The sequence below is a fragment of the Cyrtonyx montezumae genome, unplaced genomic scaffold (genome assembly GCF_038088225.1).
Source record: "Cyrtonyx montezumae isolate F1298 unplaced genomic scaffold, pur_monq_1.0 scaffold_7, whole genome shotgun sequence".
In the NCBI taxonomy this organism is placed as follows: domain Eukaryota; kingdom Metazoa; phylum Chordata; class Aves; order Galliformes; family Odontophoridae; genus Cyrtonyx; species Cyrtonyx montezumae.
The window spans coordinates 33,744,474-33,758,102 of NW_027072078.1; the positions used below are offsets into that span (position 1 = coordinate 33,744,474).

At 42.8% G+C, this 13,629-nt stretch overlaps 1 protein-coding gene across 2 annotated transcripts in view; it reads left to right on the forward strand.

The window, feature by feature from the left end:
- The first annotated feature begins 353 nt into the window (after positions 1-353).
- ACVR2A (activin A receptor type 2A) overlaps positions 354-13,629 on the forward strand; it is a 45,466-nt gene continuing 32,190 nt past the window's right edge. For both annotated transcript variants that reach the window (XM_065751361.1, XM_065751362.1), the window contains exon 1: positions 354-463. In XM_065751361.1, coding sequence (XP_065607433.1) covers positions 409-463 — 55 coding nt within the window. In that variant the 5' untranslated portion in view covers positions 354-408. The remainder of the gene's footprint in view (positions 464-13,629) is intronic.

Genomic DNA, 13,629 nt, shown 5'->3' on the forward strand with positions numbered 1-13,629 from the left:
CACCGCGCTGCGTGAAACGGGAGCTGCGATCCGCCGGAGCTGCGTGCGGGAGGGCCGGGCACACGCACACACACACACACACACACACACACACACACACACACACACACACACACACACACAGGCACGCACCCCGTTGACTTTTCCTCCTTTATATCCCTCTTGGATTCCGTAGCGTACTTTATTTTCCCCGTGTTCACCCTCTCTCTGTTGCTGAATGACGCGTGTGTTTTGATAACGCCGCTCCGAGCCCGGATTCTCGCTGGGAAGAGACCTCTGCTCTCCGGATCCGTTTCGCTGCGGAGCGAGTTGCGAATAGATTGCTTCGGAACCATTTCTAAGGGGGATTTTCCGGCTTGCTGGACCCGAGAAACTGGATGCTCCGAGTCGCTGAAACAGCGTCGGAAAATGGGAGCTGCTACGAAGTTAGCGTTCGCTGTTTTTCTCATCTCGTGCTCTTCAGGTGAGTGCGTGTTTTTGTCGGCTGTGGGAAACCTGAGCTCGTGGTGGAGGTTTCTTCCCACGGTGAACGCTTGGGGACGGCGGTAAAGCAGCGCTGATGCTGTCCGAGCCGGGGCTGTGTGCACCTCCGTGCTCCTGGCGGCTGTTTGCTCCACACCAGACTGAAATATCCCCTGTTTAATTCACACCTCTCCCTTCTGGGTCTTCCAGTGGTGAATGGCAGCCTTCGCCAATGCTTCGTTAGTTCGCGGTGAAACTGTGAAAGCATCCCGCGCGGATACAGTGCTGTGCGTGTAGGTGCGTGCGGCAGAACAGCCCGAAAAGCCAGACTTTCGATTTCCGAGCAGTGATTTGTAACACTTGGTGTTTCGTTGTTTGGTGTTTCGCTTTCTAAGCGTTTGAAACCCTGCTGTGGCTCTCGGTTTTGAGAGCCTCCATCCTCTGGGCTGGGAGGGAAATGGTCACGCAGCAACCGGTGGCTGGAGAGTGCTGCCACAGCTCTGCTCAGAGCTCGCCCATCTGCACCCCAAGACCTGCAGAGCTGTGCGGCTCTCAGCGTGTTGTTCTCATGGTGAGCCTGACCCTTCCTGCCCGCAGCCTGAATGTGTGCTCAGTCCTCTGTGTTTACATCCACTTTTTGTCCATCTTATGTGCGGTGCGGAGCTACACTTGTTGATCAGCCTGACGGCCAGCAGGCTTTCCGTGGGACTGCACCAAAGGGAATAATGAGATCCGTGTACCGGTGCTTTTTAAAATTTCAGCGTTATGATGTGCGGGATTTTGCTGAACAGCACATTTTCTTGTGGTTAGTAAATGGATAGTCTAGTCTTGTGTCTGTAGTGTTATTGATCAATTCCGTGTGGGCTAAATGTGCTGCGAAATGGCGATCTCTGCCAGAGAGAAACTGAAAAAAAAACCCTTTCTGTTTTAACCAGAGATAGAGCAGGTTAAGGAGAGTGTTTTTTTTTTCTAATTCAAATTAGAGTACGCCATTTATTCCTATTGCGAAATAAAACACGTTTTCTTCCAGTGATTTTTTTTGTCTTGCCCTGGAAGACACCTTTCATCTTTCCCTAATACCTTGTTTTTGAAGAACTCGAATGACGACATTCCTCTTAATTCAGGAATATCTTCTGCAGGGAAACTTTTTCATCCCGCTGACAGTTTCTGAAGACGTGGTGCCATCTGTTCTTCGAGTCTGCCTCCCCCCTCCATGTCCTCCTATCGAGATCCTTTTGCCTAGAGCACAGAATAGCGATCTTGTTGACATTATCTATCCATTTATTAAAAAGAGCTGTTAAGCAGCAAAACCTGTCCCTTCTTTTACATTTCTTGCTCGTGTTGCTCTTGGTGAAACAAAGTGAATGCTTGTTCTGCCTGTAAAGATAGAAATAATCTTTGCTAAAGCATCAGAAAACTGCCATTTGGACAGCAGTTCTCATATTAGAGGTATTGTTTTGGTGGCTATTCCAGTATTTAACGCACATTAAACTGTTTTTTTGCTCTAATGCTTGGAGCACTGGAATTTCTGCGGACCTGGTGTAGGTATAAAAATGGACAGAATCGCAGTAAGCTTCTGCTTTTACACTCAGTCTTCAGATTATGTAAGCTTTCAGCATGAAGTGCAGCACTTCGATGAGCAGTGTTCCTTCTGATCGCTGCCACTTGCTTAGGTTCAGACTCCTATTGATCCATTTCTTCTAACGTCAGGGTCGGAAGAATAAATTTCCTTTACAGTTTTCCACCTGGCAGTGGAAAAGAAGCTTCCTCCAATTGTTTAAGAACATTGGCAGTGGCTGAAGAAATCCAGCAGTTCAGGTGTAAGGGCACCTGGTTCGACTTGCTCCAGCTGCTTTGCCTGTGTGCATGCATGTGTGCATGTGGGGGTGTTGGGTTTCTGGGCTTATTTATTTGTAGAGTCCTTTGTGCAGCTAGTTTCCGAAGTTGCTTACGTGGCCCGTTAGTGCCATTGTTCTTTAACTAGGTGAAAATGGTTTGTTCTGTGGCCTGGGTGTGGAAGTGGGCTTCAGTCTTGAAGGTATTTTGTTTAACGATCTCTAAACTGCTGTACAGAGTGCTGGAAGTTTACTCCCGATGTATAGTGAGTTAAATCTAATAATCTTTGCTAAGAACGTGCGAATATTTCCACTCCTTGACCGTGATATTTAAATAAGAGTGTGTTTGTTAAAGTACTGGACTTTATAGCAACTGTAGGTAGCTGGATAAAAAGGGGTGTAGATTTGCACCCATTTATGCTCATCCTAGAGAATGAGTTGAATGTGTAGGAGCTAAACCTAAAAGTGCCCCTTTGCTGTCATGTTTAGGTTCCCTGTGCACCCTCTCTCTGATACAGTGTGTATGTTAGTCCGTGTGGATTTCTGCCTGAATACTAATACAATTCTCATGAACAGTGGAATACCCTTCCTTTGCCTCCGCTCGTGCGAGGTTGTAGGTAAGCTTTTAATATAGAAGAGTGAATAAAATAGCACGTTCAGCAGGGAACACTTCTCTTCAGATGCTATCTCTGTTCTCCCCACCCCCAAGGAAGTGTTTCTGTGTCCTTCCCTTCGTCATTACCGAGTTACTCATTATGAACTTTCAGGAATAGAGTGCACGCCTTCTCAGCTCTCAGTTTCTGAGCATACAGCCCGTGCAGCTGGAAATGTTGGGAGATGTTGAAGGCAGTGGCTTCCCTTTAACCAAAATCTTCTATTGCAGAAGCTACGGCTTTTAATGCCTAATGGTATCTCCCAAACGAGCATCTCCTCTCTTCCAACATACTCGTTCTTTCTCTGTACCTGGGGAGGTGTCAGCAAAATAGTTCTCCGGCTTTAAGTTTCTTGCAGGGAGCAAGACCTGAGTTTGTTGCACAGTTCATGCTAAAAATCACTTAAAAGAAGGCACATCAGGAAGGTCCTCATCCTGTCTTCCCCCCCCCTACTGCCAGATCACTCTTAAGCCATTCAGAGAGTCTTGAGTACTTTAGCCAGAAGAAACGATTCAGAGATACCTCTGTAGGTATTTTCACTGCTGCGGGAACGTTTATATTTACTTTTTTAATGTATTTATTTTTTCTATCTCACACCGACCATAATTAGGGGAATTCATTTTTCCCCAAACACACAGATAGCAATCCTGAAGCCAAGGATGCTGCTGCAGGTTCAGAAATGAATGCCTTAGGTATTGTGGAGGAATAGATCCACTTACCTACGTGTGAATGTGATGTTGTTTACAAAGCATCGTGGCTCCAGGTTGATATTGTAACTTTATTTAGACATGATCTTGGTCTGTAATCAATGCCATATCATCTGCTAATACTGTAAGTCTTCTGGGTTATAGAAAATGTCTGTGATTGTGCTCATGCTGTTGTAGAACGTATAAATGTGGTTTGAGTGGGGCTCTGCTTGACTTCAATTCTCATAGCTCATTTCTCTTAAAGGTTGGAATTCAGTTCTCAAATCATCATTATAATTTTATACTTATGATTTCAGTATCTTAAAACATTATTAACATTTTCTTTGTACACAAAGACACGAGGTGGTTACAGCATGCAGAAGGTAAGTGTTTTGGAGAGCTGTGATTCAGAGACATGACGAGTGCAGTATTTATCCTTGGAAATCATGTAGAGAGTAACTGCTGGGACACAGGCTGTGTGCATAGAGGTTGACAAGGAACTCGATTGCAGAAGAGATTTCTTGGTGAAGGGGAGATGCATTTCCACCACTTAATTAATGGAAAGCAGATTAATGCAAATGTCTGCTTTAGCTGGTTGGTAGAATGCATGGTCTGTTAGCTGTCTGATGTTCCTAAAAATGAGAACTCTTTAAAAAGATCAAGAAAATTACAAATTTTACAGCCAAGTTCTTGTGTGATTAAATCTTAATGTGTTTTTGTTGCCTTGGTGCTTGAAATTCAGCACATCTTATTTCCTGTTATTTCCATATGGAAATTGAAGTGTTTCTGAATGCCAGTGACTTTATGTAGCATCTCTTATCTTCTCTCCTCTGCAGTGTCTGTGTGGCGGTGGAGGTTTTTTTTCTTAGAAACAGTTTGCAGCTCTGGTGCCACAGAAACTGAATATTTACTGCCACGTTGTTTACAGTCGTGTCTGTGCGGCTGAGGCTCCCAAACATATGCTACATGCACCAAATGCCTGAATTATTGGTGGGAAGAGAGCAGAGAAGAGTTTGTCTGCTGCACTGATTACTGTGAAAGCACTGTTCCTTAATAACTCCACAGTGAAGGAGCTCCTTATGAGCAGAAAATGGTGAAATTTTATGGTTCTGAATTTGGTAGTTAGAAATGGGACTGGAAGTAAGTGGTCTGGCCAGGAGGAAAAAAAAAAAAAAAGACAATTTGCTTCCTAACTGGAGGCATAAATCTTTGGTTATGTGGTTAGAGGTACTTGAAAAAACACTTGGAAATGTGAGAAGCACCTGTGGGAAGACTAGGTGTTCCTGCAGCCAGAAGCACTTTGAGGTAACCCCAGTATTGTTAACGGGGTGGGATCTGCAGAGGCTGAGTAGTGGAGGTCTGAGGTACTTCTTGGTACACACCTCTAGGTAGGTGCTGCCACAAAGAGCTGGATTATGTTACAGAGCTTGGGGAAATCATGTTTGTGCTATTTTTTCTCTTCTGCCTTAACTTCTGTTCCACGCTTGTCCCAGATTGGTCCCAGTTTTCAGACTCTCAGTCAAAGAAGGGTGAGCAGGGTGGTAGCCTTTAACTCTGTCTTTGGGTGCTCACTTAGTCAACTGTGCTGTCACTGCTTTCAGGTAGGAACTCTGTTATGCAAACCAAGCATGCTTAAAGTTGTGTTGGTGTTAGGAAAGGTTGATATTTGAGGGTAAGTTAACTATTGCTGAATTCTAACTTCCTTGTAAAAAAATACTACATTCTGCTGCTATGTCTGGTTAAATTGGTGCAAGACAGTCTGTTTCAACCCCTCCAACACTCTTAATTGTGATGGACGTGTAAAATAATTCCTAAATTCGGTGTTTTTAGCTTCCAGGTGTTTCATTACATGAGGATCACTGTCAGTAGGCAGTGAATTCAGCTGTCTGAAGGGCACACAGCTGGGGAGAATCCACGTTTTACAAATGCTAGATGTTGGCTGAAGTTATTTGGAAGACTATTTCTTGTTCTTGTGTTTCCCCATCTTTGTGATAGTCATCAGCTGAGCTGGAATTAAGAAAATGGTCGTTGTATTTTGCATTACAAAGGGGAGGTGTTGCTCTCTAATCTTGTTCGGTTGTGTGCCTGGATGAGGCTGTTCTCACCGTCCAGAAAATGTCACTGTCTCTGTAATGATGACAGAAAATGAGTTACATTGTACTGCTTTAATTCTGAACTGAATGCAGCTTAAAGCTAGCACCTGGAAAGTTATGTAAGATATCCACTTTCCTTTTCAGAAAATGTCTGTATAATTTTTTAATGGGAGTCTGTATGGCTCTTTTCCTCTGTAGTTTTAATATTGTGCATCTTCCATTCCTGTTTCTCTGTGGCTTTAATTTCCTGTGTTTTCCATTCCTAGGTAAAATGTGCTCAGTGTAATGTCACTTCCCTGGGAAAGAGAGCTGCTTTTAAACTCAAGCAGTTTCTTACGACAGATGGAGTTTCGAGTTGGATGGGTACATCTCCCTTTTAGAAAAGGAGTAGGGGGAAGGAGGTCAAAATATGGAGGATAATGTTTCTGTGTTTTATGAAAGTTACCAGTCTTGCAGTCTACTTGTTACTGTTGGTTTTTTTAATATAAATTCATAATAATGGCTCTGATTGGAAGGGGTAGCTTCCTGCTAGGAATGACTTTGTAAACTCATAAGAGCATGGCTTAATTTTTGTTGTCCTCAGGAGGCCATCTCCTCCAGTGCCGTGCTCAGAGCAATGCATTGCCCACCACACCTCCAGGTTCTTGTCAGCTCAGTGGTGCCTGCTCATACTGCTGCAGAGGGTGCCCTGTCTCAGAGCTCAAGGTTTTGTCCTTCCATTTCATGATGCTCCTACTGGCCTGCTCTTCTGCTCTGCTTAGCTCCTGACTGATATCGTGCCACTGAGTCCCCCCTGTTCTGGTGGTGTCAGCAGCTGTGGTGATGTGCTTTGCACCTCCTCATGCAGTCACAGATAAAGGCCTCAAGCAGGGTTACTTATGGGGCTGCACGTCCCACTCAGGATGCTATCTGGGTACTATTCTGAGTGTGTGCTTGCCGTATCTTGACTTTTATTTACTAGATTGCATAGCTGATTTTAACTTCATTTCAGCAGTTTCCTTCCTTTTAGTGGCTTACAAACTTGTGATTAGGAGTTCATTTTGTAGGTGAAGCTGCAATAGCATGACAAGGTTTCTCAGGTCCAGAGTTCTTAACTCCTATAGTTAACACAAATCTTAAGTCTTTACTGTCTGAATGAGTGCAGGTTTCTTTATTCATGCAGTTGTATTTTGGACACTTAGATTTCAACATCAGCACGGAAGTTGAAATACTGCCTGTTTTTTAAAAGCCATTTTCAAATATAACTAATTGTTTTATCAGCCCTCTTAACATGAAAAGCTTTCTTTCTAGGAATTCTGGGAAGGATCCACATAAACAGGGAAGTGGTTTAATTTTGATGTTCCATTATGTTGTTAAGTGTATGAGACAAAATTAAACTTTTGCAGTAACTGTTAATTTTAGAAGTTTTTGGTCGTGTTTGTCAGTGGATGGTACAGAGAGTTCTCTCCAGCTCGTAGCAATTACATGAGGGAAAAGTTTTCTTTAAATATTTTAGTGTTTCAGGGTTGGAAAAAACCTTAAGGCCGTGAAAGTTGCTATAGTTTGAAATTGTAATCAATTGTGTACTCTTTTAAAAAGCTAACTGTTATCTTTTTTTCAGTTGTTCATAAGGCTGTTTTAGCAGTAGCGTGGAGAAAACCCCTTTAAATATTCGTGGTTTGGTTTTTTGTGTGTTTTGTTTTAACTTTCTTTAATGTGAGAGTCTATTTTGAGGATTATCCCTAGGTATAATTACACTGCTGCAGTCAACTCAAAGCCTGTCAAAGTGGTTGCCTTAAAAGGCTTCAGAAATGTTAAGATTTGATTTATTTTCATTTAGCTTCAGGTTGTGACTTATACGTGTTCCTTAACCTTGTCCTGTTGTGTCCCACTGGAGTGTGTGAGGGCAGAAACTTCTCACTAGCATGGCTTTAAATGGCCACTGGGCTTCTGAAGATGTCTTTACGGAGAATGTGAAGTATATGATTTGCAAGATAGTAATAATTAAAAAAATCTTAAATCAGTAATTTTGTTCTTCAGATTAGGAACAGTTATGTTCAGGAGAATCATCTGTGACATATCCCATCTTCTAACATCATGTCAAGAAGATTCAGTTGTAAAGCAGATTCAGATTGTGTTTTTTTAATCATCGTGAGTCTAAAGAGTGCTGAGAATGTACTCTAGGGATGGTGAGAACAGCAGTGGAGTAATCCTTGGATTTTCTGTAATCCTTGATGAGGAAACTTTAGAATTTGGTAAAACATCTCAGTGGCTTGGGAAGAGAGAATGAGGCCTGATACAGTGTGATGAGCTTTAGTTGATGATTGATGGAGGTTTTCTAGAACCTTGCTTTGCCAAAATATTTCTTTTGAGATGTGGTAATCCCAGAAGTTTTTCCTTCTCCATTGTTGTAACTATGTTGGTGTTGGAAGCTTTTTCACTCACAGTAAAGGCATGGAATGGCAGCTGTACAGAAAGCCAAATATGTATTTTTCACTTAATCGTGGTCATCTTGGTCAGAGTATGAAGTTTCTGACGATGAGGTGTGTCAGCTCAGGCTGTTAAAATCCTATCTGCACGGTGCTAGCAGCCTGTAGTATGTGAGAGAAGAAGCCAAGTTACCACTTCTTCACGTAAGAGTGAAAATACATGTTTGAAATCAGCTTTTATGGACTTTGAGGATATTTGTGCTGACATTGCATGCCCCAAGGAGCCCTGATTGGTCCTCTGAACTGCAAGCTCTTCTCCTCACTCTTTGCTCATAGCCAAAGTGGGTTTAATGCTTGGCGAAGAAAGAAGCTTGTTTGCAACCTTGGTGCTTGTTTAAGAAAACCGTTATTCAGGCATGGCCTGGCACGCTCCCCGTGCAGTGAATGGGAGGCTTTGATAGAGCTCTTGAAACGTCCCTAATAAACTGCAGAATCTTTGTTGCAGATACCATCTTGATGTCAGACTTGGCGTGGCCGTGTCACCTTTAGATGGGACATTTGGGGCGGAAAAAGTCATTTTGAAACAGAAGTTCAGTAATGGGGATGAAGGTTTGAAAAGTAAGCCAACAAAGTGGATGCTTTTTATTGCTCCTACAGTGGTTCAGCCAGCTTCATAAAGCAGCTAATTAGCTTCTACTTGTCCACGAGGCTTATTTTGGTTGCTCTGGCTGCTGGTGCTGACAGCCAGTATCACTTACTGTAGCCAGGCAGAGTAATTTGGCCATCTTTCATCAGAGTCACTTTTTTCCTCCTGCAAAATCCCTGGTTCTCTGTATGGTAAAAAGTTACATTTGATGAGTAGTTTAAAGTCTTTTCTTTACTCAGGCATCTTTGAAGTGTCATTATTTAATTTCTATTGTATGGCACTTTTAAATTACATTTCTAGCTTTAAGCTAGCTTCTCTATTTGACATAGCGTCAAGACTTTACAAATTATACATAATGAAATCTGTTACATCATAAGTACTTTCAGTGTTGGTGTCTTGTAGTACTGTCAGCTTTGATTTATGTAGAGCACTGAAGAAAAATTGGCTGAAAGACTGAGAGGGTGACAGTTCCCTTCCCTGTGTCCTCTTCCTTACCCACATAGCTGCTTTTTGATGAATTACTCTTCACTGTTGGTTCAGCCCTCTCGCACCAGCCCTTGTGGCTGTCTGATGATGTGCTGGGCTGATACAACTTGCTAGACCAGCAGGTGTGACTTGGAGCACTTGTGAGTTGTTTTCTGCTAGGTGTGTTGGATGACAGATGAGGTAGAAGAAAGGAGCATGGGAGGGGATGGGCAGCATGAGGGCTGGCAGTGTCTGGGTGATTTGGCCTAGGGATTGGATTACACAGGGAGAAAGACAGCAGAAAGAACAGTTGTGTATATGTACTGGGTAAGAAAGGAAAAATGACAAAATGATCTATGCTAATAATGCATCTTTAAAAGAACCTTTCTGGTTTGTGGTGGTTTGGAGGACCTCATCGTGCATCTGTTGTCACGTGGTCTAATATGGCTTTGCCTGGACTCATGCAGCTTCAATATGCTTGAGCCAGGAGCGTACCAGTGAACTTCTCACGTCGTGCAGTTGGGCTGCTCTCTCACATTGTGTGCCAGAGGGTATTTCACACACAGCAGGAAACCAAGTTCCTGTGCTTCTGGAGAGATGTCACAGACCCGTGCCGCTGGAGCCTGCCATCCCTAGAACCTGAACTGAAGATACAGGTGATAAAATTGACTTCATCTCCCAAGGTTGCTGCTAACTAAATAAGAGGTCCAGACTACGGGGCTGTAAAATCCAATTATATGCTAAGTTTAGGCAAACTGTCCAGAAAGCCTATTTGCTATACAATCTTAGCAGTGTCTGGTTTGTGGCATTTCAGTATTAGCAGCGCATTGTCCTGAAAACTTATCCTGTGCAGATTGGAACCAGCTTGATGCAAAATGTCTCATGCAGGTCAAATCCAAGCAGAGAATACACAGCACTTACAGACCTAGAGAAGAGAGAGGGAGAGTACAGTAGAGGTCCCTAAAATAATGAGTCTTCATTGAGGCTGTCCAGGTGATGGAAGCCTGGACCCCTCATCCCAGCTGCTGAGCTTTCACACAATAAGCTTTTATTTAGAATTTCCAGGGCTTTCATGTGTTTTCTGCTGGTGGGTGGGTGAACTCTTCTCTGGTATGTGCTTTCACTTAACAAAAATAAATAAAACTCTTGATAATCTGAGTGGATGGCCTTAAGCATGGGAAGGATGGGGCGGATGGAGGCATCAAGTCTGGGAATTCAGCTTCTGTGGCCAGGAGCTTCTGTACTTGTGTTCATGCTCTGCGGTTAGGTGTCCCATATTCCTCCAACTGACTGTACAGGGATCTTAGACCTAAGTTCATGGCATTTAACTGCACTGCAGCATGTACTGGGGGGAGCTTCAAAATGCATTCATAGTTTACTCTGTTTCCCTGTGTCACTTCTCAGCCCGAGGCCTCTGTAGTCGGAGCATAGGAACAGTAGCAGGCAAAGCTGGGAAGTCTTCTGACCTCCAGCAGAAGTCTCTGTATCTTTGCATAAATGGTCAAATAAACACGGTCAGAGGAAAAAAAAAGTGCTGTTACAGTGTTACATCTACCTGAACACAATGTTATTTACCTGCATCTTGGATGTGTCAGTCTCTGGCTGTTCGAGTGCAGCGCAAGAGTCGTGCTGTTTTCCTTCAGCTACTGCCTTGCTAAGTATCTGTTGGCTGTGCTGTATTAATCCTGTTAAACAAGACTAAGACTGTTTTTCTTCTCATTCAAAAAGGCTGCTCTCCTGTTAGTCTTAAACAAGTGCATGGAAAGCTGTCTCAAAAGTACTCTTCTCGTACTGTAGGAGAAACAGCTTGAACAGGCACAACGTGAGAGTTCTCCCATAACCTTTTCCTTTTTGGCAATTGTGAGGCTTTGATGTTCTTCTGGCCTGCCAGGAGAATTTATTGCTGAATGAATTCCTTGCCTGTGACAAGAGAAACACCTGCTTCTGCCTGAGCAGAACAACTCCTCCATCAAAGAACATCTGGCAGTATAAGCCCTTAAACTACTGTTTATGACTCCCCTTCCTCTGAGGTACTCCATATACAGCTTTGGAAGTGTAGTTCTCTTAAAGTAAGCATCAGTGTAATAGGGATTGCTGGCTCTTTCAAACAAAATACAGCACTGGAAATACATCATCATCATCCTGCCCTGTAGTACCCATAAAGCCTATATTTTGCTATGAAAGAAATGTATTCTCTTATTTTTTTTAATAACTAGGAACAGAATTTTGTGTATACATATATAGTGCTTAATCTAAATGAAATGTAAACAACTTGAAACATGATAACTACAGAAATGCATCTAGAGCTGCTTTGGGGATGGGTACCTCGGAGCTTGTCCTTTGTTCCCATTTGGCCTGCTGGCCATCTGCTTCATATCAGCTCTAGCGAAGCAACCAATGCCATTTTTTTTTTCAAATGATATATTTATTAACCACTCATAATGAAACTGCATTCATTATGTGTGGTTAATAATATGTGGAAATAAAAAATGGGCTCAGAAATGGACAGTAGTTTGCCCAGGTTGCTTCTGTATGGTCTGGTGGAGCCTCCAAGTTAAATATTCCTGATCGCTGAAGCCTCCTGCCAGGAGCCTTTAGTTGATCCTACGGTTAATGTTGACTGATATTTTTGAGACATTCTCCTCCAAAGAATATTTATGCTGCAAATCTGGAAGACCTGCTGTTTTTCTTCCATGCGTTCTTAATCTGAGCTCCCGCTTCAGTATTAAAATGCTTCATAACAGTTCATGAAAAATAGCTCCTGTTTGTTACAGAAAGCTTTCTCATCTCTTCCAAACAGAGAGGGGCTGCAGCATGAGTGTTTACACTGAGAAATCACTGAACGCATATGTCTTTAGGAGGGCAGCACTAAAGAAATTCTTGTGCTGAAGATCTGAGTTCATTTCCCACCTGGCTGTGTGGCTGCTGCCCTGTGCCAGCAGGGAGAGGTGTCTTGCCCCCGGCCTGCCCTGCCTGTGAGTCAGCAGTTAGAAGCTCGTGCAAAGGTCACTCTGCCTCCCTTTACTGCGTGTGCTTGAGAAGTTAAACTGTAGCTCATGCATTAGTTGTGGCTACAGTTGTTTCTTTGTGGTTGGGAAAGGTGTGTTATCTAGGATAGGAAGGGGACCAGAAGATAGAAGTAAGGCCAGCACTGACTGCTTAGAGCTGTGCTGGTGGGCTTGTGGAAGTGCTGGCCAGTGAGTCTGTCCCTGTGAGTGTGTGTTATTGATCCTAGGCAGGGTTAATGTCTGAATTCTCTCCAGGCTCGTGTGTTTGAAGCAGTGTCAGCATATTCAGTATCACGTGCTGCTTGCTCTGTGCTCACTTATTGTAGTGACGTTCATTGTAGTGACATTATAAATGATATAGGGTAATCCTCCATGAATGTACCCTGGGTTCTTTCTAGGTTATTTTAATGCGTTGAAACCTCAGCTGCTGCTACTTTATTGCTGATATTTTTGAGTGAAATAGATTAAAACTAGCTTATGTGTGATGATACAGTCCTGAGTACTAGGGGTAAGTCTTGAGGTAGATGTTTAAGAAGAAGCTCTCTTGCTGGCTTTGTCAAATCCTTAGCTGACACAGGGTAGGCTCAGCTGGTCTTATTTTCTAAAAAGCCACAGAATCAGAAACTCAAAATAATTGCTTCGTATTAGCTCAGTCCACAAAGAGGGATTAATTCACCTCTATCAACAGCGGTTGGAATTATATTTTTAAGGAATTTAGGGAGAAATTGGCATTATTGCAAGCAACTGTGTTGCTTCTCCCGTGGTTTAAAGATGGACAATGTACTGATGAACTTGTGCTTCCTTGAAGGCTGCATTAATAGGCAGAATTAGGATAAAACTTATTTTGTAACCCTTTATGCAGAATAACTTTAAAACTTTTTTTCTCTCTTTCAAGAAGTGTCTGATGTTCTGGAAATTTCTTGTGAGTATTCTTGTTGGAGACTTCTGTGCAGATGATCTGTCTGCCAGATGCTCCCAGAAATAACCTCTTGTCATCACTGTCATCTCACCTTCGATGCATAGGACAGTTCAGTACCACTGCCTTTGAGCAGGGAAGGTACATATGGAAAGCATGTTCAGGGAAGCCTGCTTGAGACTTTTGTTTTCTTAGCGTAGATTTTGGAGTTTTAATTGGCAAATTTAAGCAAGTCAAAGAGTGCAAAGCTCTTTAATGTACTACCAACGTCCGTGTTGTGGCTTTCACTGGGTACTTGATAAGAATAAGGTCTTAATCATCTCCTCAAGTGCCTTCAGAATTCCAGGTCAATAGACATCATTTTCATAATTGTAATCTAAATTAAGAGGGTGAATTAGTAGAAATGCAGTATTTCCACCTCAAAGCATTTGTTTGTGATGTTTTCTTCCATCACATA